This window comes from Cladophialophora bantiana, assembly GCF_000835475.1.
Source record: "Cladophialophora bantiana CBS 173.52 unplaced genomic scaffold supercont1.13, whole genome shotgun sequence".
Lineage (NCBI taxonomy): Eukaryota > Fungi > Ascomycota > Eurotiomycetes > Chaetothyriales > Herpotrichiellaceae > Cladophialophora > Cladophialophora bantiana.
The window spans coordinates 933,443-960,575 of NW_015971587.1; the positions used below are offsets into that span (position 1 = coordinate 933,443).

General features: G+C 51.9%; 8 protein-coding genes across 8 annotated transcripts; 5 read left to right on the top strand and 3 right to left on the bottom strand.

The window, feature by feature from the left end:
- Positions 1-113: 113 nt before the first annotated feature.
- Z519_08699 (uncharacterized protein) lies at positions 114-1,359 on the top strand (the record flags this gene model as incomplete). Its single annotated transcript, XM_016766427.1, has 4 exons — positions 114-420; positions 834-1,103; positions 1,195-1,266; positions 1,325-1,359. The coding sequence occupies 4 exons, from the start codon at positions 114-116 to the stop codon at positions 1,357-1,359; spliced, it is 684 nt and encodes a 227-aa protein (XP_016617585.1).
- Positions 1,360-2,383: 1,024 nt separating this feature from the next.
- On the top strand, positions 2,384-3,626 carry Z519_08700 (uncharacterized protein; the record flags this gene model as incomplete). The annotated part of the gene is made up of 2 exons (XM_016766428.1): positions 2,384-3,098; positions 3,178-3,626. 2 exons carry the CDS (start codon positions 2,384-2,386, stop codon positions 3,624-3,626), a joined length of 1,164 nt encoding a protein of 387 aa, XP_016617586.1.
- Positions 3,627-3,729: 103 nt separating this feature from the next.
- Z519_08701 (uncharacterized protein) lies at positions 3,730-6,120 on the top strand (the record flags this gene model as incomplete). The annotated part of the gene is made up of 6 exons (XM_016766429.1): positions 3,730-4,451; positions 4,570-4,702; positions 4,761-4,808; positions 4,963-5,244; positions 5,782-5,895; positions 5,962-6,120. 6 exons carry the CDS (start codon positions 3,730-3,732, stop codon positions 6,118-6,120), a joined length of 1,458 nt encoding a protein of 485 aa, XP_016617587.1.
- Positions 6,121-9,285: 3,165 nt separating this feature from the next.
- Positions 9,286-9,891, bottom strand: Z519_08702 (uncharacterized protein; the record flags this gene model as incomplete). Its single annotated transcript, XM_016766430.1, has 1 exon — positions 9,286-9,891. The coding sequence occupies one exon, from the start codon at positions 9,889-9,891 to the stop codon at positions 9,286-9,288; it is 606 nt and encodes a 201-aa protein (XP_016617588.1).
- Positions 9,892-13,785: 3,894 nt separating this feature from the next.
- On the bottom strand, positions 13,786-15,608 carry Z519_08703 (uncharacterized protein; the record flags this gene model as incomplete). The annotated part of the gene is made up of 3 exons (XM_016766431.1): positions 13,786-14,240; positions 14,324-15,146; positions 15,234-15,608. 3 exons carry the CDS (start codon positions 15,606-15,608, stop codon positions 13,786-13,788), a joined length of 1,653 nt encoding a protein of 550 aa, XP_016617589.1.
- A 182-nt stretch (positions 15,609-15,790) lies between these two features.
- On the bottom strand, positions 15,791-16,270 carry Z519_08704 (uncharacterized protein; the record flags this gene model as incomplete). Its single annotated transcript, XM_016766432.1, has 3 exons — positions 15,791-15,922; positions 15,988-16,089; positions 16,265-16,270. The coding sequence occupies 3 exons, from the start codon at positions 16,268-16,270 to the stop codon at positions 15,791-15,793; spliced, it is 240 nt and encodes a 79-aa protein (XP_016617590.1).
- A 1,540-nt stretch (positions 16,271-17,810) lies between these two features.
- Z519_08705 (uncharacterized protein) lies at positions 17,811-18,855 on the top strand (the record flags this gene model as incomplete). Its single annotated transcript, XM_016766433.1, has 3 exons — positions 17,811-18,031; positions 18,086-18,165; positions 18,224-18,855. The coding sequence occupies 3 exons, from the start codon at positions 17,811-17,813 to the stop codon at positions 18,853-18,855; spliced, it is 933 nt and encodes a 310-aa protein (XP_016617591.1).
- An 817-nt stretch (positions 18,856-19,672) lies between these two features.
- On the top strand, positions 19,673-21,568 carry Z519_08706 (uncharacterized protein; the record flags this gene model as incomplete). The annotated part of the gene is made up of 1 exon (XM_016766434.1): positions 19,673-21,568. One exon carries the CDS (start codon positions 19,673-19,675, stop codon positions 21,566-21,568), a length of 1,896 nt encoding a protein of 631 aa, XP_016617592.1.
- Positions 21,569-27,133: the final 5,565 nt, after the last annotated feature.

Below are 27,133 nucleotides of genomic sequence, written 5' to 3' on the forward strand. Positions count from 1 at the left end.
AAAGCATTTTACTATCGGGACATCTACGAAGTATCTTGGCTCATCTCCTCCAACCCTCGTAAGATCCACTGTGATCAACAGTAGACAGAGGTTGCATCGACAACGTTACAGAGATGGTGCTCTCGCCCGTAGAATTAGAAGAGATAGGAGGCACGATGCTTCAAAATGACCTCTATCGAGAGTTCAAGCGGCGACAAGTGTCCATGTTTCCCCTGGCTTGCGCTATCGGTACGGACTCATCATCGGTTTCTGGTGCCGGCCGGGCCAGGGGAGGCCCACGGAGCCTGCTCATCAGTTACAACTTGGTAGGGGCTACGGTTTTCTTTGTCATGACTGCCTTGGGAGAGATGGCCAAAACGATCCTGCCCATGAAGAAAGGATTTGGAGAATACGCCATACGCAAGATCGACCCAGCCTTTGGTGAGCCTTTTCGGAGTAATACAAATAGAGCGATGTGGATTGATAACTAGATATAGTTTCGCTACGGGAACTATTTCTTCAAATATATCATCAACATTCCCACCAACTTAACTGCCGCGGGACTGATCATCAGTTTCTGGCGACCGGATCTGAACGCGTTGATCTGGATCACAGTCTTTGGCATCGTTACAGTGTTTATCGATGTTCATTCTCCCCCATTCGGTTTCAATGCACTTACTGACAGCTCGTGTGGCAGGCTTTCCGCGTCAGAATCATGGCTGAGATCGAGCTCTGGCTCAGCCTCGTCAAAGTTATCACTTTGACCGTCCTCATCCTTACCTGCTTCGTTATTTCTATTGGGGGCAATCCCACACACGATCGGATCGGCTTTCGCTACTGAACCACTCTCGCAGCTTTTGCAATACCTTCTGGATGGGCAAGAGGCTACTTTCTGGGCTCGTGGGCCAGCATGTGCCAGGCTTGCTTTGCATACGCTGGGACTGAAGGTGTGAGCATGACTTTTGGAGAGGTCCTTAACCCCCGGAAGACCATTCCTCATACCGTGAGACAGACATTCCTGAGGATCGTCTGCTTTTACATCCGAGGCGTGATCGTGCTGGGCATGTGCGTACCCTACGATAACGAGCGACTCGTGGGCATTACGAAAACAGCGACCAGTGCAGGTGAGAGGATCTCCACATGACCTTGTCTACACATATTTGATCGACGACTGATCCCTTCCCGCGCTTCGCCTTCGCGTTGCTATCAGTTTAGCTAGGATCGGCGTGTTCCTCGAGATCATCAATGCCGCGCGGTTAGTATTTATCCTGAGCGCTGCCATAACTAGTGATCACCGCGTCTGCCCGTCTTTCACTGTCAGGTATACTAATATAGACTAACTCAGAAATATACGTCGCGTCAAAGTGTGTCTACGGCTAACGAGGGATCGTTAAGCCCCTTGCATTATAACAGGGCTCTGACAACGGCAACCGGATCATGGCTGTCATCTTTGCCTCTATGTTCGTTGTGGTTTGGCCATCCAAACGCCAACAAGTCCGCTGCTGCCGTGTTTCAATACTTTGTGAGCTTGATGATTATGTTTGCGGTGCTAAACTGGATCGTAATTCCTATCCCCTTCTTGTCCTTCAGGCGACCTCTGAAGGCGCAGGGTATTCGAGTCGAGGAATTCCGTACGTTTGCTTCCTGCAGCCTTATGGCGCTTGGCTTTGCCTTGTTCGTCTCCTTTGCTATCCTAATATTCAGTGGTCAGTAGGATCCCTGAGAAAATTCCGCATTCATACCGCATTTCAAAGCGAGCACGTTCGTATTGAAATACCGGGGGATTGTCCTGTTTTGCGGAAATTTTTTGGTCTGGCAGATATTGAGACGTACAAGACTTCCATGTCGGTGGACTTTGTTACTGCCGGGCAAGATGGTACCGACATGGAGTCACGAAACAAGGTACAGACGGCGGTAACTGCCAAGAAAGCTGCGGAGCAAAAATCTCGTTTAAACCTAGGAAAGCAGATGCACAGTGTTTTCATCTAAAGTGAAACGTAGGCTGCACAAAAGAAGGCGAAGGTCTGGATGGTAAACAGCACAAATGTTTGAATATGCTTCCACCAGCTCTCAACAGCTCATGCAAGTCCATTTCACCTCTGGACCTCTTCAGACTGCGAAGTCTTGGACCGAAAGTGTTGCGTACGCTCCGCACTCATGAGATGCCATGAATAATTTTATTAGAAGGCCGGCGGCAAACCTCTTTAGCACGGGGGAACTCGATTGGCCAAATTCCAGAGATTCGATATGTAGCCTTATCGAGTCAAACGGCAGTTCCAGTCTGTGGAGAGCTAAAGGGCCTGCTAGAAAAGCATTAATTGAATTGAAGGCTAAGGTTATACAACTTATCGACGCGCGCAGCTACGAGGAACCAAGCTCTACAATCTAGACATTTTGGCTTTGCATGACCGGCGATTGCGCTGAGAAAGCTCGGCCACACTTGTTGTTTGTACACAACGACCGTGCCGTCTACCAGAAATGTCGAAGCCTGATCAAGGGTAGCGGACTGATGAAAGACTACCCCAGTGTGACGATTGGAGAGAAAAATACGCTCAAGTTACTTGCTACAAGAATGGCTGCTCGCGATCGACCATTAGCGGTTACAACCAGTGAATTAGCTTCTATGATCAGTATATCTGGTAACAGGATATTCGTGGGTCCTTCATCCACATCCATCTCGCCAAAACATGTTGCCACTGTTGGAGGGATTATCAGGCACGGTAGTGATGTTTTCATCTTCTCCGCTGGACACCCTTTCAGCTCCAGTTCAGATACCTCCAAATCCCAAACGGAGTGTCTCAGCGAAGAAGGACACCCTGAGAAACCTAAAGGTGCCGCAACCATGAAAATGTTTAACGAGGCAGGCTCACTTCAACTGGACCAAGTTGGAGGACGGTTTGCTTCCGACTTATACATACACGCCTCGGACTTGGCCGCCGCTTCACATGTTCGAGTTAACCTCAGCCAATCTCTGGCACATCGATCTCAGACGACTCACGATCAACCTTCTGGCCAAATGAAGGGAGACGAGGCATTCGGATTGGCGCAGATTCAGGGGCGGCGGCGTGATCAATTTGCTGAGAAAGAAACGAACCCTATCGTTTCCAGCAATTTGGACTGTGCACTTTTCAGACTTACGGATGATGAGTAATCGGAGGTCTACGAAGAGTCTACGTAGGACCAACATCATCGTACCAGACTCAGATAATGACGCCATCAAGGTTTTCTATACTGCGTCAGGGGGACTTCTGATTGGAACGCTGGATGGCGCGCTGTCGCATATCCGTCTACCAAACAGCAGCACGTTCCACGAAGTCTATGAAATTCAATTCGATGTCCCTCTTGCGCAAGGCGACTGTGGCTCATGGGTACTGGACGCAGAAACTGGTGACCTCTACGGCCATATAATCGCCGGCTGTGAGCGCAAGGGGATCGCATATATCATGCCTGCGCGGGACCGTTTTGACAACGTACAGGCATGCCTTAACCAAGGTCTGCTGGGAGACTCTGACCTCGTCCTGGAAGCATTGTTGACATCCGAACGCCCAGCGTTCTCGACCGACGCCACGCAGACGTCCACATGTCCAGAGGAGCGCGAAATAGCATTGCAAACAGCAAAATCCAACAACACCGGGTGTTACATCTGAGTGCATTCAGCACAGTCACACCATCTTCCCAGGGCAAAGAAAGCTTCATCAGTCAAAGTCTGGGCTTCATCCTTGCGTAGAGCCATGCAGAGTACCAAACAAAATGACTGCTCATGATGCATATTATGAACCATCACACGAGAAGGTACAATGTTCAGAGGAGATTTGCATAGAATTTGACGCAGCAAGAACGATCTCCGAACCCGATTCCTCCCTCCAGCCTGAATCTCAACTTCCACCCGAAAGCACAGTACACGTCGATGTGTGGCCTGCCGAGTTCAAGAGACCACGAAATTTAAATTTAGCAATGGAGAACAGACCTTGCATTGAAGTGGCGGAGGAATCGCGTCACCTTCGGGACATGATCAGCGAGTTTATGCAAGATCCTAAAGGATACGGTGGATCCGATCCCCGAGCGGATCAGGTGAGAGACTTCTGTTTGGGAACGTGCCTGGGCGCTGTTCGAGACCAACAGGAAGCGTCTTATGTGGCGTGGCTGGATGAAAGGAGTTTCGAAAACGGCCAGTGCTGTCCACGGCCTTACCAGGGACCACTGACAGCGCGCGAGCTTTACGCTCAGTTAAGAAAGCCGGTAGGACACCTCTTCTTAGATCCGATCAGTCATGGAATGTCACTCACGTCTTTGGGTGTAGCGATTTCGACCTCGGTCATCTCTGGAAATGGAACACCACGAGAATCCATCGAAAATGGTTGCTCCGATGAATATAAAACGTCGACGCATGAGATATCTTCGGCATTTCAAGCCCACAAACGCCATGGAAAGTCTCAACGAGACAAAAAGTCAAAAGCCAGCAAGTTCATTCGGTAAAGGGGTACAGAGCATGGAGCCAGATGCGGAGCGGCGGCTAATGTTCGTGGTCCTTTACCAATTGCACCTTTTATCGATATTTTCTATTCTCTCCTCGTGCTAATATATTCGCAGATTCATCACCGATTTAGACCCAAAAAGCATCTATGCCTTGATATCCACCGTTTCCAAAACTCAGGCCGCGCCTCTTCGAGACGCAATATACAAGCATTTAGCATTCCAGGCGCACTTCGAGGCATCGTTTTCGGTCAGTATCATTTCAGGTTCAGCGGGAATGCCAGCACTAATCAAATAATGGTTACTAGTTGGGCGGATTTCACGGGTTCCCGCTCGTTTTTCACCTACCATACTTCGTATGGAGGAGGTCGTCCACTCAACCAAGGCTAGATGACCGTCGCTATGCGGACGGACGCCCATTAAGAGGTATGGTGGATGTCTCTTTCCTGGACCCGCGTCAGATCAATGGCCGCGACTGCCTTCACGAGGCCCAAATATCTTGCGTCATAGCCGCTGGACGACCATCGTTGGATCGCTTACTGCTTTGTTGACACTTACTTTGACGGCGAAGATGAATGGAGGGAAAGTGTGGTTGAGTATCGGAGAGACCGGGAGTCTGAATATGGCTTTAACGCCGACCCCCTCACGTACGGCAACGTCGACGCGGATATGCCAATCCTGGATCCCAGAGGATATTTTCTCAGGGTTCTTGAGCATCGGCTCTATCAAGTCTGGCGCGAATGGTTAACGGTAATTGACAAGATAAAAGAACATCTCCAGCGACAAGATCATGTAAGGCCCAACATTTCCTTTTCATTCTCCGTGGGGTGTTCTCCCCTCCATGCCTGATGCTCAGCACATCGCCGTGATACATATCAACGCAACTTGGGATTCACCTCGATTGGCACGTCGTCGTAATATTCGAAGCACACTAGATCTAGTATCAATTCATCATACAGGACCGAGCAAACCACATTACGAAACGAAAACTACCTGAAACCTTCGATCAGCACGAGTGCGAGGAGCTCAGGAGGTCACTTGATTGGTGTTCGGAATTCATGAGACTGTCGACACAGCTGCGCGATACATTGGGTCGCATTCTTGCTGTTTACGAGAAATTCAACCATCAATATCTCTCCTCTTGGCGTTGCGGCACTCGGTCTCTCGACGCCATCCAAACAACATTCAATGAACTTGCAATGTTGAAGTCTGAACTTGAAGCTGTGTTGCAGCGTTGTACCAGAATGGCCCGCAGTGTAAGGTCCTATGATTATCACACCACACAGTTTGCATTCCTTCGGTCGCACTAACCTAATGCTCATTGTACAGCTTGAGTTCCATCTCGGTACCAGCATTCAACAGCTTGAGTTGCTCCAGCTCCAGCTCAATATTGGATCTAGGAAGGTGGATGAGGACGTCGGACACTTCTCCTGGTTGATAATGGTACGTTCACCGCGTCCTGCCATTTAAATTAATTTTCGCCTGCTGATTTCTGTAACGCTACTTTAGGTTTACGTCTCCCTGGTAGCAATTGCGACGAGCGTCTTCTCCATGGATCCGGTGGTTATCCCGTTTATACAACGATCTTTTGGATCTTTCCTCGCTGTGATATTGGTGCTCTCTTTTACCGGACTAGTGGTTCATTCCCTTGTATTTTGGGACAAATGAGTCAATCCTCGTTTGATCAAGAACTCTGGGTTTCGAACGGAAAATTTGCCGCGCTTCGCTCCAGGAGCTTGGCGGTCATCAGCGAAAAAGTTACTTGAAGATACGGTCTGAATTTCTGGGGCATGTGGCGGGCGGATGGAATTTGCAATTGCAGGGGCAGTGTTGCTGTCTGAGGAATGCGCGTGTCAGGCCGCGTATTGCTATGATCCGCTATGGAAAAAAACAATAACAAAAAAAAGAATAATGTTGTTGGAAATGCATATCTTGACTGCGTGTTCTAGCAGTCCAAAAAGAGGGATAGCTGTCAGCGGTTGAACCCTTTTGAAGTCTTCGACGTTCCGGCGACGAACTCCGCCTGACAGACACAAGGCCGTCAAGCCAAGATCGATTCGCCTCAGTACTTAACAACATCATGACAGTCTTGTGTAAAAGAAAAGGCTCGGCGAACGGCAAATCACGAGGGGAAGACGGAGGACAACTATTCGCCCGATATCACCAATGTACCCACGTACTTTCTAGGAGGTGCAAGGGTACTCCGTACCTGGTAGCCACAAAGCCTCCGTACCACTTCAGCTGACGCCGTTTGCTCCTCCCTTCCTTGCTTGCACCGGCGATCAGTGGGTGAGGACTTTGCGCTACATCTAAGTGGACTAGTTACTTTCATACAGGGACAGGTAGGTACGTAGGCAGGCATCGGAGGTACATACCGTACCGAGTACTTTACTCCGTCATCTACTTCAGGCCTGCCTTCGTTCCTTAGTCCGACATCCAGCGGTCGGCGATAGTGCTGAAAATAATGGGGGAGCTAAGCTATGTACAAGCTACAAGCTACAAGCTCCGGTGTCAATAAGCATAAGATGATAATCGATCCTTCGCCCGGGGGGGAAGAGGGGGCAGAATTGCCAAAAGGGTAATAGCACAAAAGGGTAAAGGGGCATTTCTGGTATGGGGGTTGGTAGTGGGGGGTAACAGATCTAGACTACAAAGGATTCGAGTGCGAACAAAGGGAGGGAGGAGGCATGAAGGTGAGAATGAGCATGAGAATGTGAATGAGAATGCGAAACCCGGAGATACAACTTGAGACCGAAGAGGAACCCAGATGCACATGGCATGGAGTCGAATCCTGCCCACAGTGGCGAGTAACCCTCTCCGGAGAAGCCGGACTTGATATTTACCACAAACAACCAACTAGGGAGTTGCCATTCACTCTAGGGATAGGTACCTGGAGACCTCAAGCGCGCTGGGTCCCAAGGTGCGGACCGCGACCGGCCGCGAGAGTGATGGTGGCAGTGAGGGTGAGCATGACCATCGGTAAGCAGGATTATCTAATGTTCGCAGAAACGAAAAGGTGAACGGTTGAAGACGGGAAAAGGGCAATTCGGGGGCCATTGAAGGGAGAAATAGATAAGGAGTATTTCTACCGAGGTGCCTGATTAGGGTAATGTTCATCCCGGCAAAATATACCGATGTTCAACGAGGAAATGGCGGAAGTAACGAGTGAGGATGATGACAGTCCCGCAACGGGGAGCCAGCACTGCACAGCGCTGCCTTTCGAAATCCAAATGTCATCCAGATGGATTTCCTCCACGAAACGCAATTCGTTAGTTCTGTCACCTACCATACTAGTAACCGTTCTCGTTAGCCAGAGAGTTGGCTTCCCCGCGTAGTCAGCAGTCATCACCAGCGCCACGGGCATCACAATTGATGTTGACGATGGATCACAAATGAGGGCTGATGATCTGCATAGCTACCAAGCTACAAAACGACATACGTGCGTACGTGCTGAGGTACAGAGTCCTCGGTCCGCAGCATCCACCCCGTTCCACCAGATGGAGGCCAGAAGCACGGATCATCATCACGGAGAAGATAGGGATGGGATGAGATGACGGACGAGGATCATCGCTTTCATTTCTGATTTCTGTCTGATGGCGATTATTACATGCATACCATCAGGTAAAATCGATGGCCAATGGTGGTTTTTTTCCATTATTTGAGGAACTTTTGTGCGGTTCCTCGTGTCGTTCTCCGTAAGAAAAAGCCAGGATAAAATCGTTTAGCAGCGTCGCCGCGGGCTCACTAGAGTACGAGAGAGGTCTCGTATTTCGAATGTGGTTGCGTGTTGCGCGCTATTTGTTGCTTCTCTCAAATGTCAGTGCCGCATGTGAAGGGGGACAAGAGCAAGGGAAAAGGGAAATAAAATGATGACGGGAATATTTCCCGGTGCACCCTTTTTTGGTAACCATGTGCCTTGGAGGCGTACCGTATGGCTCAATGGAAAAGGAGTGACAGATAGATGTCGTAGTGAAAAATTTAGTGGCTGCGTGACTAGCTACCAAGGTACTGTACAGGTAAGGTACCAAGTAGTTCGCTCGGTGGCTGAACGTTTAATTTGTTCCAGGGTTTACCCAGGCCCCGGTTCCTGGGGGAGTGCACCGCTGGCTTCGCGTGCAAGGGACCTTGTAGCGTAGACTTGCCTCATCAGGCCAGCCACGCCCCTCCTACGCCAGCCAAGCCAGGGCAGTCGTGAGTGGTGAGTGGCCAATGAAGAGGGTGATTGCGAGGGCGCCCCTCAAGGCTCGCACCTGCTACTGCATTTCGCCTAGCCTGGGGACCTACCAGGGACCGATCTCGTGGTTCTATGACATGTGCTGCGCCTTCTGATGAAACTTTTTTTTGCGAGCTCAAGAAAGTCAAAGGTCTTGGGTAGAGCAGGTGACGATGGTGACAGCAAAAGTCAAAACTGGGTTGCTGTTACATGGTCGTGGATGGACAGAAATAACTGAGACCACTTGGACGCGCTGGGTTCTAGACATGCGACGTCAGAGACACACAGCCGACACAGCGAGGAGGAATGAAGAGTCAAAAGAATGCAGAAGGAAAAATCTCGTCTGATTGACCATGCACGCACTAGCTGCTGTTATACATAGGGTATCATATCAAATTCGTCATCGTGTGGACCACCGCGGTGGCATCCGAAGCAGGCTGCTGCTCCAGGCCCTCCCGCTCTCTTCAGTCTGGTTTCTGAAGATGCCAATAATATCCCTCCCTCGACATAGGAAACGGCACCGGGTGCTTCTGTAAATCGCTCGCTGTGCCTTTTTGCTTTCCCAAACCCTCCCAAGTTGGTTGGAGTGACAGTGATGGTACATTAGTGCATGCGCGTGATCAGTGGGTCACATGAACCATGCTGGGTCTTCGCTCATGCGAGTATCCGTATGCTGCTGAAGCACGCGCATATGCATATTGTGAGTCGTAGTTGTACGAGTAATCGTGTTGCTGTTCTTGGAGATCCCGCAGCAACTCCTCCTCCAAGTCCTCTTCCTGGTCGAGCAAGTCCTCCACCGCCGTGGCAACTCTGTCATGCGCCAACCTCAAACCTTCCGTGGTATCGACCCCGGAGACGGTGCAGATGCTGAGGATGGAATTGAGTTGGGATCGTTGAGTCTGAAACTGAGCTTCGATTCTCTTGGAGGCGGAGATGATGGAAGCGTACGGCCTTGAGGCCTGGGCAATAGGTGAAGGGGCCACGGGGCTGGACGGTGCGGAGGAGACAGGCGAGTTGGTGGGTGTGCCGGTATATAGATTGTAACGGGCTGAGAGGGGAGAATGGGAGGCGATCAGAGTTGCCAATTTCCAGATATCGCAGTAGATGCATGGTTCTGAGCAAGCCGACAACAGAATCTTCTGCGTAGCGGCCAGTTGCTGTTGGGTGGAGACAAGAGGGCGGAGGCCCCTCAGAAGTGCGGGCTTTGCTCTGCAGAGTGAAGCCATTGTGTTGTGGACGGACTGCGAGGATAATGGGGTTGTTGAGGTAGATATCGGGATGGTTCTGTCGAGCGGGGATTAGGTGATGGAATTCGACAAGATTGATGTCTGAGACGTGGGAGCACGGACACTGTCGATCTCGGGTCTGTGACGCAAGGAGATGCTGAGGCGGATGTGAGAGGGATAGATATATCCCATCTCACTCTGGTGCTCGGAGGTTATATGATGACTACTTTGGCCGTTTGGGATGGGCAGCATCATATGTATGTAAGCAGGTGACTCCATGGAGCCATGGAGCCCTGTCTTCACTCACCGTCACCTGCGTTGAAATGCAGTCGGGATCACAATGCGGCCACGCATCTGAACCCCCAAACAAGGGATGGCGGGAACCGGGTAGCATTGTGCAGGTCGAATGGGAACCGTTGTTTACGGATTCCACCACGTGGAGAAACAGGGATGGGTGGATGGGTGGGAGCAGCTGGCACGGTGAGCGAGACAAGACACCAGCAAAAGGACAAAAGGCCCCAAAGGGCCAAAAGGGCACAAGCCAACCAATCTTGCCAGTGAAGCGGTGACATTCGGATTGAAGCCACCACAGATGAAGATCCGTGACTAGGCGCCTCGCTTAAGGCCCCAAGTGGTTCAGCCGGTGCCCGGAAAGGGGGACCGGTGGCTCTTGGTTGCCCTGTGGTGGCCCTGGTGACCCAACTGGGACAAGTGGCGTGCAGCCTGGGCGACCTGGCATGAACGAGGGGTACCATGGGCACCACCGCGCACGATGGCCAGGCAGACTTCCACCGTCAGCGGTGAGCCTACCGGCCTACTTGAATGGGACTAGCCCTGAGAGTCTCCAGAGCTCTGACCGACCCAGTCCACCAGCCCACCAGCCCAAGAGCCCTGCTAGGCGTTAGTCATCTCATTTCCCTGCTCGTTTGGTAAAGACTCACGTCCCCTTTCGCCCACTTTTCATTTCTCCCTCACCTCTCTCACTGATTATTGCCCGCACCGCCAATTCATTCTCCCACCCCTTGATTGTTAACGCGGAAAATAAAATGCTTTGCCTCTTGCTCAATCTGCACTCCGTCACTTCCCTCATGGTTGTTCCGCCTTAGGACGAGGCGATACTGCAGCCACACGGAATGCCAGATGATTACGGAGTGCCGGGTCTTGTCACCCTTCAGCAGCCCAACTAGTGAGGCAGCCCTCCAGCCGCTCCAACCTCACATGGCTTGCCCCTTGCACGAGTCATCGCATTGCTTCTCTTCTCCGCGGTAGCCGGTCGTAGGCGTCAACCTCACCCCAACACAACACTTGTCCGATTCATCCCATGGCCTCTGCACTTTCTACGCTTGTGCTTCATCATCCCCCATGATTCACCCGTTGCCTTCTTCTGGAGCCTGATTTGAATTCATTTCCAAATCTACCTCCTCCACGCCGTTCAGCTTTCTGAAGAGTCGCTGCAGAGTGGCACGGCATCTACTCTGCCCCTGTCCGGCCCATGATGGCTAAATTTCGGACTTCCATTGTCTGCCTCCACCAAACTGCTGCTAACTTCTCCGCTTGTCAGCCCTACTTTCACGCTCCACTTGGCACTCACTGGTCCTCGTCTGCAACATTGACGTCTCATTGTCCGTATCAAGAGCGTCGGTATCATCGACTCATGCTCTTCTTGTCCCTGTCTTGGTGCCTCGAGACAAGCAGCTTATCCCCGCCGTTGTCCCTTGAAGCGATGGGCACTAAAGTACAGCTCTGGTGACATGACAGGTTGTGGGATAATCATCACGGACGCAAATCGCGGCTGAATACGAGATTGTATACGACCTAATCCAACCGGCCTGCCCACCAATACCCAGTACTTGGCACACAAACTCAAGTTTTTTCGTCTCCTTCGTTTACCATCATTGTTGCACCGTGTACCACAACATGACCTTTTGAGTCATTCCCGGTGAGAAATGCGGTAACGAGACCACCCAAGTATAGCATGTGCCTTTGTATGTTTTTGACAGGACTTTACTTCACCGCGGTTTATCTCAAAATTGTTCCAGAACAATTTCCAAGCCACTTCGTCTCGGGAAGGTAGGTCCAAGGGCTTTGATCTCTATTGGTGCGACATTCCGGTTCCTCTTCGCTTTCTATTGACCAGCGGCCGTTTGACTCATGGGCCAAGAGTCTTCCTACTCCTCGTAGTGTCTCGCCCTGGATCGAGACATGCTCGACTTGACTGTTCCCTGGGGAAAAGGATGGTGAGAGTCATTCCCGCGGCGTATCATCGTGGCTTGCCTAGCTTTCATTTACACTGCTCAGAGGCAGATGTCTAACCAACTTGTACGAAGTCTAATCCCCGAAACCCCGTCCAGACAAGTCGGTGAAGTGACACACATTGGTGGCAGCCAAGAGCCATGTTCTAAAAGTCCGCGCCACGAACCACACACATCAAACTCCGGTGAGTGAAAATGAATCAATTATCTGCCATGGGCGTTGCGCAACGGGTGACACACAGAACGTCAAAAGCCGATATCTGCAAGGGGCATGGCCTATCCACCCACAGCCATCGCACTTGGCTCCTCATTGCACAGCATCAGCATGATCCTCTGTTCCTGCATTCTTGTGCTCACCGCCTATCACCGGTCAAAAACCCTGCACAACAAAAAAGAAAAAGGGAAGGGTCGCTCCACTTGGTTGGAGAGAAACGCTGCTGCATGTCTCTCGATTCCCATTCAATTGTCCGTGTCAACAACCCAGTCGGGATTGAAATAGGATCGGACATGAATTCGCTGTGGCCCCGACGCACGAACGACCAAGAACGAGAAGAGATGAAAGAAGGAAGCAGGAGCAGGGGAAGGGGCAAAGTCTGTGTGTGTGGAAGGTTACAACCCTGCTTGTGTGCAGAGGCCGAACGACTACTGAATCCGGTGCATGCGTGCATGCATGGGTGAATGGGCAGACGATACGGCGGTAATCTGTCGAGTTAGAGTCGATCGACGCACTCGAACCATAGCTCAGTAATATATACCCTTTTAACTGTCTTACGCTTATGAGAAAAGATCAGGATAAACTCATCATATCCACGCCAGTCCTGCACCTCGAGTCATCGATTAGGGAGCGAGGAAGGTATAGGTCTGTCCATACGCTGGTCAAGATATTGTATCTCATATAATATAAAACTACCGATATAATGTTAGCTCGAAAAATATATCTGGGTATAACAAGTACACGGAGCTACCGATATCCATACCTATATGAATACATTCCTCCTACCCTAACCTCAACTTTGTCTGAAATAATACACTCTGAACAAAGAGTCTTCAGAGAAATCACTACTTTTCAATTGGGGGGATTGCCCGGCGGAGATACATCCACACCATGCCCTTATAGAGCGTATACATCTACGGATATGGCATTGTACGTGCATAGAAGAAAGGAAGAGTTGTCCAGATCACTAGTGGGTTAACTTTACTCACTGACCAGGGCCACTTGTTCGCATCGCTGTCGTGATCGATCGCGGGGCGGGGAAGGGAATACAGTGCACTTCTCGTTCCTCTCGACGGGGTTATGCTGGGGCCATTCTATACTGGATATTGTTGAACGATGTACTTGGTTCGGTGCGTATCTTGTATCTCATGCAGCAGCTCTGGTCACGTCTACTACCATATCCCTCGTCCCCTTGGCCGTTGACTTTTGACTTTCCATGCTTGAGCTCTGACCACGTACTACTTGGCTTGCCGCAAGTCCCGATCCAAGTCCCAGTTTGAACATGTTCAGAACTGAGATTTGTCTCGAGGTAACGTATTCCTCTTTTCGCCCACTACCTAGCTCCACGTAGGCACACTCGTTAGACATCAATCTGCTGATCGCGTTTAGCTACCGCAAATCCACTCTCAGAGCATCCCGGTGACGAGACTAGTATCTTGGTGGTGGAGGCGCCCCATAGCCACCTTGGCCCTGCGGCGGATATCCTCCTTGCGGGGGATATCCTCCCTGTGGTCCACCCTGAGGAGGTCGCCCATACCCACCCGGTGGTTGTTGTCCATAGCCTCCCTGAGGTTGGCCATAACCACCCTGTTGACCGGGATATCCACCCTGCCCAGGGGGAGGTGCACCATACCCGCCTTGAGGCTGTCCGTATCCTCCACCTGGAGCGCCACCATATTGTCCCGGAGGAGCACCATAGCCGCCACCTGGAGGACCTCCGTAGCCGCCGGGACCACCTTGAGGAGGTCGTGCGCCAGCTTTCTCATCTTTGGTGTCGTAGCTTGAGTCGATACTACCGAGCAGGAGTTTGATGAGCCAGAGTTCGGGCGAGAGTTGAACGGGTGGGTTAGCACGAGACATTTCGTCGGCTTCGACCTCGTAGTCTGTGTGGCACGTCAGCATCTCGAAAGAAATTGAAATTGACTTCATGGTCTGGTTCTCCGAGCAGGAACGGGTGAAGACATACTGGACGTGCAATCAATGACATCACCGATCGAAGGCTCTTCGTCGAGCTTGCTCAGAAACTCCCTCGCCTTCAGATCGTTGCCCACTTGTGCAAACTGGAATGCCAGTGCTCCCTTGCCGTACCGTGGGTTACGTGCCAACTCGCTCGACGCCGAGGAGATAATCTTGGCCACATCCGCCGAGCTTTCCCCTGTAGGCTGACCGTCTGTGATGGTGATAACCAAAACGGGCTTGCGCAAAGTTCCACGTCGAGCATTCTCAAGCACAAGAGGGCCAAGAATCTTGTTCTGCAATTCGCGACCCATGGGGGTAAGGCCCGAGAAGCGGGTGCGTGCAATCATCTCGTTAACTTGTTGCTCATTGCGAATGTTGTTGCCCTGGTCCGGAGAGTTCATGAAGCGGACTTGAATACCGTCGTCGTCGAAGAGGCTAGTAGCAAAGGCGACGCGCGACAATATCAACTTCAGGTCATCAATGCGCTCACCGTTCTCTTCGAATTGCATGGATCCGCTGTCATCAATGTACAAGATGACGTCGTAGAGGGCCAATTTGACAATATCAGAGGCTATTTCGGGAGAAATTCGCCATGCTGCGGCCAATTGAGCGACTTGTTGAGCGGCGCGGTTAGCGATCTGGTCAAGCATCGGATGACCGGGTGGGTAGAAGTTTTGAAGTCCTTTCTCTTGAATGGTGGCTTGGAGAAGCTGCTTGTATGCGCCTGCGTTGCCCACTGGAGCTACAGGGGCGCCGCCAGGGGGACCACCGCCATACTGCTGAGGAGGACCACCGGGAGCGGGACCGCCGGGGTAGGGAGGTTGCTGGCCCTGGAGACAAAGAGGTGTTAGTTTCACAATTCGCAAAGGTCACGCGCGCGTAAGCATGAGGCAAGGGTGCAATGTGCTGCGACGAACATATCCATATCCACCAGTTGGCTGTTGCTGTTGATACTGCTGTTGCCCATATTGGTTCTGTGGCGGTTGGTACTGCGACTGGTATGACTGATATGCTGGCTGTGGTGATTGATATCCTCCTTGTTGCTGCTGACCGTACGGGGGCTGTGGCTGTTGTTGTTGGGGCGCTTGCCACTGCGGAGGTTGGTAGGGTTGAGGTGATGCACCTGGCCTGGGAGGAAGAGCAGGTTGATTGTATGGCGATGGAGGTGGCTGTTGTTGCGGCTGTTGCTGAATATAAGGCGGTTGAGAGGGGTACGGCGGCTGCGGGGGTGGCGCGCCAGGATATGCACCTCCCGGTTGAGTAGACTGGGCGATGCGAGAGAACTTGCTCATGGTTTGGGGAAGAGATAGTTTGAAGTTGGCGATGGAGCAGTGTTGAGAAGGAGAGGGAGGTTAAGAATGGATAAAGTCGTTTGCGGTTTGCGGTACAAGGCACTCCGTGTTGTGGGCGTCGTGAGGGCAGAACTGGGATGACGCAACACAAAAGGGAGAATTTGGTGGATTGAGATTCCAGATCACGCCGCCAAAATAAAATTTGTGGGAAGAACCGGAACCACGCTTACCGGTTGACCTGGTCTAGGAGCACCAGCACCAGGAGCAGAGGTCGGAGGACCACCTGGATATGCTTGATATTGCTGCTGGCCCGGCTAAATAACAACGGAGCTATGTCAGTCTTTGCTAGCCCAGCGCACTCTTACAAAGGTTGACTCACGTATCCACCAGCAGGAGCCGCTCCAGGAGGAGGAGCACCACCACCAGGTACTGGAGGACCACCGGGATAGGCAGCCTGCGCTGCGGCAAGTTTGGAAGCTAGCTATACGCGTCATCAGCCAGGGCAACCTGTTTGATTGCAGAAACCAAGATGGAGGCGAGGCGCGAACAGGGTGATTTGGGCATGAGATTGAACTGGGACGAGGAGGGTTTGGTATTGGTGCGGGGCATGTCGAGGGGTGAAAGTCAGTCGAGGGGGACGAGAAGAGGGGACTTACACCCATGATTGAGCGCTGTCTGGTTGCAAGATGCTGGGAGAAAGAAAGAAGAGACGAGAGGAGAAGAGAGAGGGAGGATTCTTTTAAAGGAAGAAGACCAAGATACCGACTGTCACAACTTGATGTTTGCGCTTGATGTCGGTCACGTCTTGGATCTCAGCTTCACCAAACAAACAGGCACAGGACAGTGAAAGACCGGGAGGGGATAGCCTGGCAGTTAGTGGCAGGGCTGTGCTGCAGGGGCCATGAGGGGCCTAGTAGGGATTGAGGGGGAGAGGCCTTAGCTGCCTGGGTACCCGCTGAGGAGCTATAAGCTATGTTCTTAGGTGCCACCACTGCCTACTACTTGTTAGGTATCCAGTACTGTAGGTGCCGGGGTGCCCTTGAGCCAATAACCCTGCCTACCACTCGCCACCAGCTACCAGCCACAGTCTTCACGTGCACGATCCGTCAACAACTCACCACGACGCCACTGCAACATAGACACTTCCAATTGGCCTCTCCCAGCACAGCCTCGTCTCGCTACCAGAACTACTGGAACTGGGCGCTGATTCCACCCCTGAACAGCCACAACCCCCTTCTATGTACCTTTTCGCTTCACCTGCCGTCTCTCCAATGTCGCCGCTTTATCTGCTGGTTTGTCTGTTCGTCTCTTGGCTCGAGAGCCCAAAGTTCCAACATGCCAACGACGTCGTCCATCATCTGCGAACATCTGACACAATTGTACTGCACCTAGCCGACACTAGACTTCAACTCGTTGAACTCTTCAAGATCTGAATTGGACTATTTTGGTGGCACCAGTATCCCCGCTTTCCGCAAACAAGGCTAGCGAGCCCGTTATCCGCGTCAGCAGCGCCATCTACCACCGTCCTTTGAATCTGTCTGGAGTGGCCGATCTTTGGCAAAATGCCGAATTATACTGCACCCCAAAGATCATCGATATCTCAATTTGTGAGCTTCACGCAGACAAAGGAAAGCATAGCTGCGAGGGTGCGTAACTTGGAGTTTCTGGGAGGGCAACTGACTGAGGATGGCCGCAGTTTCTTAAATCACACGACTGGAACGTGGAAAGAGCACTTGATTCGTAAGTCAACCGTTCCCTTCCTCTTCTATCCTGCCCACCTGAGAGGCAGAGGCACATACTGGATTGGGAGACTTGGGGTGAAGTTGCTTTGGCTATGATTTGCCGAGCGCCGGCCCTGTCTGGCCTTGCCTTACCTGGCCTTGCGCGGACTTGGGCGCAGATTGACGAGGGCACGACAAGAAGAATGAAACAACAGCGTGTTTCTTGAAGCCGCTGTCGCTCACTGATGGCGGACACGGACGTGATCCTCAGCCTCGCTTCCCAACTTGAAGGCTGCGTCCGTGGCCGCCAAGACTGTTGCATCACCACAGTCGCAGCCGGTTACTTCAGGCGCCGAGCTGCTGGCCCATCTTCTCTTGCTCCTTCCTTCCTCACTCCAGCCACTACATCGACACTCTCGGTTGACCGGGGATCCTATTTCTCCTCCTCATCTGCGTATCTTGCATCCGTCAGCTTATCACTATGCCAACGAAACGCATATCCACCGATCCTCCTCTCTCACAGGACCCGAAGGCACCCAGAGCCAAAAAATCCAAGCCTACTGCCTCCCACTCGGCGCAGATTAACAGAATCAAGTCGGCGATGGCTGTGGCTCCAGTCATGACGGACCTATCTGCGAGGCTGGCAGCGAGAACCAAGTCAGGCAAAGGTGGCGGCAAGCCGAATCGTTCGAAGGCGTCAGGGTCCGTGCATGACTTGTTGCCGATCAAGAGTAACTGACGCAAACTCCGTTGTAGGTTTTATCAGAGTGGATCCACCAACAATGCTGTCCCTCCACTTCAGCACAATCTCAACAAGCTCTTTGACCAGTATCGTGGTATGGTGTTTCGCCGACGCGTGGCAGTGACTAATCATCACTAACTCACCCCCAATAGATAATCCCAAGGATGCTCCAGACACGATCGGCATAGAGGGGGCTCAGAAATACTTGGGCGATATCGGTGTGGAGCTGGACGAAGTCGCTCATCTCGGCGTCTGCGATCTGTTGCAGTGTCCCTCCATTGGCGAATTCGAGCGCGAATCTTTCATTTCCGGCTGGCGAAGCGTATCCATAGGCGACAAGGCATATGATACCGCAGCACGACAGGCACAGTACGTTGAGGTGATTAGGAAGAAACTGGTGGATAATCCGGCATACTTCAAACAAGTCTACCGCAATGCATTCAAGCTTGCGAAGCCTGAAGGTCAACGAAGTGTTCCGATGGATTCGGCAATTGACTTCTGGAACATGTTGTTTCGCCAAGGCAAAGGTGGGATCGAGTGGAACTCTCCTACGACCAAGTGGTTGGACCTGTGGTGCGAGTTCTATGAGTCCCAGAGTAAGAGACCGGTCAACAAAGATCTGTGGAACATGGTTGGTGAATTGGTCATGAAGACGAAAGAGCCCGGTGGAGAGACTCTGAGTTGGTGGACAGAAGACGGTGCATGGCCTATGGCAATCGACGACTTTGTCACCTTCATAAAAGAGAAGAGAAAGGGGGGCGGTGACAGTATGGATACCAGCTGAAGAAGCCAAGCTGCACCCCCGAAATCACGCCCCATTTCTGCTAGACCGTCCCGACGTTATGCATATTCGTATGCGTGTGGATGCTCGAGCCCGGGTGAGGACAGGTGACCACCTGGGTAGCCATGCTCACATTGTTTTACCACTCTTGAGCTAGAAGATCGAGTTTACAGCCGGTAGCGAGCACATGATGATGTTGTGGCATGCCATCAACGAACATTGAGAATACTAACTGTTTTTTGTGTTTGTGGGGGGCCGGCAAGGCTGGCCTATAGACGGTCACGTGGGATGGAAGAGGCTGACTAAGGCAATGGGCTGCTGCTCGGTGTGCACGATTAGTCCGTTCGCCTCGCTCGCCTCACTGTCTCGATAGAATTTCAGCAGCTGCGTGACACTCTCCACCCAAGATACTCCATACTCTTTAATCTGCATCATTCTCCCCCTTTGTTGCAAATCTATTTCAATACTCGAAAACTTTCCTAGTAGCAATATCTGGCTAGACTGTTAGTTCGTCGATATTTAGCTTTGGTGTTTGAGAATCCCCATTAGCACTCTTCATCCCCTCGACCTCGTCTCCAGACATGATCCCCGCTTTCTCTCAAGCTCGAAGCATTCGCACTTCTCGCGGGCCCAGGCCATTGTGATCTCCTACAACCACACGACCGGCTTCAATTGTCACTGACGACATCTACGCTGAGCTTCCACACTATGCGTGGTCCGCACACGTAACCCTCGACTTGTCCAGATCGACTGCCACCCAGCCCTCGGACGAGATCTATCCGTAGCCTCATCAGCGACTTTGACACGCAATGCACAGAAGATGCCTATACCTTCGAGGGAGGTTCTGACCCTCCGTTTGATCTTCGATTGTGACGGGGACGAAGAGGAAGAATATGCTGCGTCGGAAGATCCTCTACATCCCTCATTTCTCCTTCGTCTGCCCGTTGAGCTCCGCCTTAAGATCCTCCGCTACCTTTTGCGCATAGACCGCAACCGCAAAGCTCACACTCGCCGTCCGCCCCAGAACAGCATTTCCGAACTGCTCTATTTGAATCCGAGGCGCATTCTCGAGGCTGCGCCCTTTAAGCACAAGGGGAATCAAGAGATCAATGGGAGTCCCCCAGTCATAAATAGCTGCCAGCTACACCCGGCCATCCTGAAAACATGCAAACAACTCTATCTAGAGGGCAAGACGATCTTGTACACGGAGAACAAAGTGGTCGGTCTGCAGTCAGGAATCCGAGGGCTCGGCGCGAAGCTGAAAAACTACGGTATCCCAGTCTTCGGACCTTTTCCATCGTCCAGGTTGATAAGTGCACCTTATGATGCCTCTCAGTCCTGCCAGTCCAGATTTGACCCTGTCATGCTCTTCAGTGGGGGCAATACAAAGCCAGACGCTCCATTTTATATCTGCAGCTCCAAGGACTCGGCGGATTTCATGCACGCCCTTTGGATCATGGTCAAATGTCCTTTTGCACGGGGCATGGGATACAATTTGTCGCTATCGGCGGAGCCACGGTATCGTTATGTCAACCGGACTGACAGCTTTGTGAGGTTTGCCGTGTTGCCATGGCTACACAATCACATCAACTCGATCAGCTTTCACAGTCCAGCCCCAGGAATTCTGTCAGAAGACAGGCCACAGGTAACTTCAGAAGCATGCAACAGTCGGGTGACTCCCCTCCGTGATGACCTCGCAAGACATGTCCTCGCAAGCAAGGCCGAGCCTAACCTGCACACCTACAGAGCCATCTGTGCTTATCTTGAGCAGGTCCTGCTTCAAGGGGAGATCTGCGTCGATCAAGGGAATTTTGTTAGTGGAGAGCTCCTTTTTGAGCGCGTGTGCTATGAGGCATCCAGCATTGTCCGCACCAGAACAAGCAAGCTAGTCGACGTGTCGTCCAAGAGCAAGGACGGCATCAATCGCGTTTGTAAGCTAATTGCAGTCAGTGCTTACAGACTGTGCGAGCTTCGCAGCGGCGCATTGGCCCGGCTCATCTCGAAAAGACTCCAAAACTTGCAAGCAAATGGAACGGGTGCTCTTGAGCCAAAGCGCTGTGACAGCCAGGTCACCGAAATTCCAAAGGAAGAAGAGGGCGAATCGCCGGATGACTCCGCATCAGCTATCAACGAGGACACATCATCCATCGCATCAAGTTCCGATGCACGAACTAGCATCAGTGAGGAGAGCAGCAAGAAGCCTGACGACGTCTCCGCAGGTGATCAGCCCGATAAAGCACAAGTGACAACCACCGTCTCAACTCGGCCACCGACATATTTCATTCCAAGAACCACGCGCCTGGAGCCACAGTTGGCTGGTGATCTCGCCCTTACAAGCGGTCTTCTTGCACTCCGACTACCGTGCGCGTCGCCGGTGCCGGAATGGAATATTCGTCTAGACATCATGCTTTTGCGACTCTTTGCCGAGAGAAACGACACCCCTAATGCGGTGTGGAGCCTTCGTCGCATCCAGAGCAATGGTACTGTCGAATTGCAGAGTATGAAGCAGAAAAACAAGACGGGTGACAAAAAATGGCAGGCTCTAAGCGACTTGGTGCATGATTTGGCGCAGCAGCTGAGACCAGGTGGTACCAGAAGTTCATTCTATGAGACGGCAGATAAATGCCAGCAAGTCGTCACACTGTTGTGGGGAGAACGTTTGATTCCTAAGAAGGGTTTTAATGGATTAATCTGGACATTCAGATGGGCTGGATAAAGGATACAGGATATGCTTGAAGCAGGGCGAGGGGGAAACAGGTGCAATTCAGCATTGCAGCGGGCTATCCTTTTCTATTTTGTGGCATTTTCAGGCATGGCGCTGAGGTCGGGACATCTCGAGGACCAAGCGAACGGGATCTTTTTGTTCTTTGACGATTGGCAACGAATGAACATGACGGTGACATGACCATAACCATGACCATGACCATGATGCCCAACTAACTACCTACCCAGGCTTTCCATGACTATGTCTTTGTTGGAGCGTATGGTGCTGGGAGGGGTTGTTTCGCCTGAGAAGAATATGATTTGCTTCATACTATCTGGGTAGGTAGTACGAACGTGTGATATAAGTCACTGGTCCTTAGCCTGCCAAATCATTGCGGCTCCATTTACAACATATAATCTACATTGCAGGCATCCGGTTGCATCCCAAATATCTTCACCGCCGCCAAAAGATGTGGTTACACTATGGCATAAGCCGACACGCCTTTTCCCCACAGCTGAATGACAACAGTCCGACGTACAGTGGAAGAGGGCCTTATCATCTCAGGCAGTCAAGCAGAGAAGACAGATGCACCTCATCCAGCCTCCCTGCCCAATCTTCTCTGCCTGTGTGCTGCCCCTTTATGTGCGTAACCCGGTCACCAACCGTAAGCCCTGCGCACTGATTGGCTGGCCTTGCAGAACATGTCACCGCGTCCAAAGACAAGTGCACGATGAACATCGCCTTCTTGGAATATATCTCAGACCGTCTCAGCATCATGCCGACATGCAGACAAAAGCAAACAATCCACCCACGGCGAAGCAGCAGCCAGGCCCGACTCACCGACGGACTTGCGCTCTACTGATGCCGCTGCAGAACGATTTCCCGTCATAATTCTTTTTCATTCTCCCTCTCCCCCATCCCCTCTTTCTTGGGGCTTTATATATCGTGTCCTTCCCTCTCGAGCCTTGTCACATTGTTTGTCGTAGAGTGGTCAACCATGGCCGGGCGCTCACACGTTCTCCCTTCTACGGAGTTTACGACTGTATCTACGTTAAGAAATGTTGGTGGGAATGAGGGTGTAAACGGCGCCAAATACGGCTCTGAGTAACAATAGGTGTCTTCAGTCTCGTCGGCAACACGAGCCTAGCTTTCAGAAAGTTACTCCAACAATCTTCTCTATATATATACAGGTGTGACTCTCCCTGGACAGAGCTCTGTACCGGGTAGGGCGTCAAGTGCTAACGCAGCAATGCAGGAAGCAAAAACCAACATCATCATGGATAACTTCAACCCTAGGATCGTGAAGCAGATGGTCCAATCCCTGTACACAGGCGATTAGGACGCTTATGAGCGTGAGTCAAGGTTACCCGTGGAAATACCATGAGTACATATCTAATACCATTCAGCTACAGCATTCATCGCTTCCCCACCGACCACTACGCCGATTGCTGTCAGACTGTCTGCCTGTCTGTCAGCTGAGAAAGGCTTCATACTCCTATCTCCTTACCCTTCTACTCGGGTGAGAATGTTCGAAGATTTCCCAAGGAACGTCGCCACCATCGCTGTCTGCTTTGTTGTATGTCCTACCCCTTCAACCTGTGCGCCAGGTCGAGCAGTGCTGCAAGCTCTTAAAGACCAGGCCCTGATCAAGCCCGACGCGGTCATTGGCGGGTTGGTTGCCTCGGACCTCGCTGTCGCTACTAGGGATCGCTGTCCACCACGATACGGTGATCTCCACAAAGTACTGCGCCGAAGAACTGATGTGGGAGAAAGACCGTCAGAAGGGCAGGTTCTTGTTACATACTATCTAAGTACCGCCAAGGCCCAACGCTCCCTTTTCCCGACCCACATTTACATATGTCGTACACCATGGCAGCACCGTCAGACTCCCTGCTGACCACTCAGGCCTTACCAGGACAGAAAAGCAAAAAAGGAACTCTTTTCGTCTTCACCTTCCTCCCCCATCTCCACAGATTGATCCAAATCTGCCCCTTGTTCTTCGAGATTTTTATTCGCTGGACTGTACCATCATGCCTGTATCGTTTGCGGACAACGAGTTCTACCCGGAGACCAGTCTCTCGCTGCATCAGTTCCTTGTACCGACTCCCAAAGACTGATCGCTCTCGGGCGACAGAAGCCATACGGGCCTTCTTCAAACAGTCAAAATTCTGCGCCAGTATGGGGCCAAGGTCAAGGTTCAAATCTCTCAAGAGGGTGACGAATGCTTTGACTTGTTGTGTAACTGGAACATGTCTCAAGACGGCTCCCTCCAATTCCCAACCCTGCATGCTGTCAGGTGGGACTAGGATCTCCTCACCCAGGTTTTTGCGGGCATGAACGCATATATTCGAACGTGCCTCTCAATAGCAACTCGTTTCAATTATCCCATCCAAAATAACGCCTCCTCTCCCGATCTGCTGGCTCTCCAAGATGCCATCAAGCTTCTGGACAAGGACGCTTGGCTTCCGATCGAGAACACGTCAGAAATCTTCGACAGATATGCAAGATAGCTTGCGAACCATCTGAGCCACGGCAATAATCCATTGCAGTCTTGACAACTTGGATCTCGTATTGAAAGCTCGCCCACAGCGGTACGACATTGTCGATACTCTCGGCGTCCACCCTAGCCAGGCGTCGCTTGACTATAGGCTCTCTAACCATGAGCCTTGTGTCTCTAAGTTGGAGCCTCGTCAACTTGTGCTCCCGGTACGCTAGGAGATCACCGGGGCCGGATTGCCTACAATCCGGATACGCATAAGGCAGGGGATGAGGGCGAGCCCTCCGGCTATCTCCAAAGATTCCCACCGAGTCAGACACCGACGTCCGCTTGCACTCCCAGAAGATAACTTTCCAATTCTTTGAAGGGGGTCCAAGTATAGGTTTTTTTTTTTGTCGCGTTCTCGCGTCGTGGAGATTACCGACGACATGCCTCGCCATTAGAGAGGCAGAATGGATGTCTTGGAATGTGGTTGATCGTCGTTCCGAGCGTGGGCGCTATTAAGAGATCACTTGTGCGCAGCAGTCGTAGGGTCCCAATCATCCCCAGCGTCTGATCAATCGCGTCAATACAATACTGACACAGGCTGCCATGTCCGTTGACCGACTCGATACCACGAGAAGACGACGAAAAGAAGACCTAACGCAACACCATTGCCCGAAACCCCGCTGGACACAGCACGCGGGCATTATGAAGCGAACGAGAGTTTCCAGGAAGTCTCGACGAGGCATCAGGATGCGGAGCTCGAGCGACATGGCTGATGCAGGGCTGTCACAGATCACAAGCTAAAGCACTACGGCCATTTCCAGGTTTAGGTCTCCGCTCAGCGCTTTCTACACCTCTCTCTCATCCCCAACTACCATATACCTTCCCAGCTTCCACCGCAGATTTCAGCCCTCATCCCAAGCACTTTGAGAGTCTCAGGTTAAGCAGGTTAGATAGAGTGTACGTTAGCAACTCGGGGAAGCCTCGAGGTCCCTCCTGCTCCCTATCCAAGCGACCGAGCAAAACGTTAAGAGTCTTAACGTGAGCCACCAGGAATCACTGTGTTAGCCAACCCTAACCTTATGGGTTAGGTGACCCGATCACGTTCCTTGGCACTGCAGCATGCTCCATACAGAGGTCTATGCAACTAGATAGATCTCTCTTCTCTATTCAATCAATCAAGTTATCAAGGACCGTTTGTCCATCAACCTCCCTGGCAAGCGCCCTCGGCGATATTGAAGTGGGAGGCTTCTCCCCGTCCGACAAGCGCACCCAGGTTCTCTGTTGTTGAAAAGAAGCGACCGCTTTGTGATAGTCCGCTGCGAGTCACCCGAGTCTGCCGCAGAGGATGGGAAGCGTCGACATGCTTGACTTCCTTCTGGGCGAGGTCTGGACTGACATCTCACTCAGTCAGCCCGACCGCAAACCCTCGAGTACAACCGGGTCACCTCGCTGCCGATGGCGGAGCGGGTCCAGTGGTTTGCGGAGCTCGGAGAGGAGAATACGCGAGTGGCGCAGGAGACGTTAGAGCGGTAAGGTCAAACGTGGGAGCAGATGCTCACGCGGCAGGCGTGAGAGCTGGATCAGCTCGCCACTGGGCCACATCAAGTTCCCTGTACTCCCGTTGTCGTTGATGACCTGCGGTCGCCGTCGCGCCGACGTTTGTTCCGAAGCTACCCTTGTGTGCTCTATAAGGCGGCAATCTGCACCAACAAACTGCGGATGTTGCGCAAGTCCTTTGTGGTCCTGATCTCGGCGCCTGAATGTTGTCCAGGAAGCGACACTGTGTGTTGTCCGGCATAGTGGAATCAAGGGGGTATCAGAAGTCTCCCCCCTTGACATTGTGTGATTGACTCGGTTCTTTCTTGCCGCAGCCATTTGTACGAGATGGCGTCCTTCAAGCCAGCAGCCGCACCAACCATCAGTCTTGCTCATTGAGGTGCTCTTTGCTCTGCAGCAGGAGCAGACTCTAGTTATCATTGACAAGACAAGGCTACCGGCAGGCTTTGTCAAGTACCGCCACCATAACTTTGACATAGGCTTGGATCGGGCTGTCAAATGTTCGTGGCGGTTGTTTGTCGAAGTAGCCTATGTATTCCCACGGGTTAAGAGAGTGCGACGCTCTACCCACTGGCGCACGGTTATTGTCTATCCCCGAGGTTAGTATTCGAAATACCTTAGTCACAGCTTTTCTGTTGCCGTGAAGATCCTAGCTCTAGAAAAATGAGCACGTCGACCCAGCGCCATCGCCCGCCGCGGTACTTGCTGTCACTGGACGAGTTGCTGCCAGATGCGTCCCCCAAAGACTGCGGAAAAGGCACAAAATTCAGCCTCTCGATCTTGGACAAGGCCGTCCCAGGAACCCGGGGAAACCGACGATTCCAGCAAGGGGCACCATACACTAGCTCTCCACCCGCCAGTCCCGTGCTTCGCCGAGACACCGGCAGTCGTTTACGAGAATCAAACCTCGAGATCTTGTCCGATCGTGTGGCTCGCACGATTGATGACGGGGGATCCTACAATATTTCCTAAGAGGAGATTCCAATGCCTTCAAGGTACAAGGTTAGATTTCAAACGATATGTCTACCAACAACGAAAAAGAAAGCATGATAAGAAATGGACTTGTCGTCATCACAAACCAACAAACACAAATGGAAGCACCGTCGAGATAACCCCACCTGTGTCCCCGAGGACAGTCAATTCAATCAAGTTACTCTGGACCTTTCACAGTCCTTCAGGGATTGCAGAATGTGGCTTAAAATCTGCTCAGGGATGAGAATCCACGGTGACAAGCCTCGCTCCAGTCGTGAGCGTGGGAAGTCATCCGGGGGCAAGTGATCCTTTTCAGGCTGACTCTATTGTAACGGAGCATTTCAGGGTTTGGCATGCACGTGCAACAACGCACAGCGGCCTGTCAGGCAGGTCGGAAACCGAGAACGCGTTTCTGGCCAGCGAAGGCAAAGCAACACCACTACCAACACCACCCCCAGAGAGGAAGTGGCCATGGCATCGAGCGCCTAGCACGGCGGCGGCGCTGAGGAGTGGAAAGAGATAGAAGAGACACTCAGGAGATAGGTAGACGGCGTTACAAATAT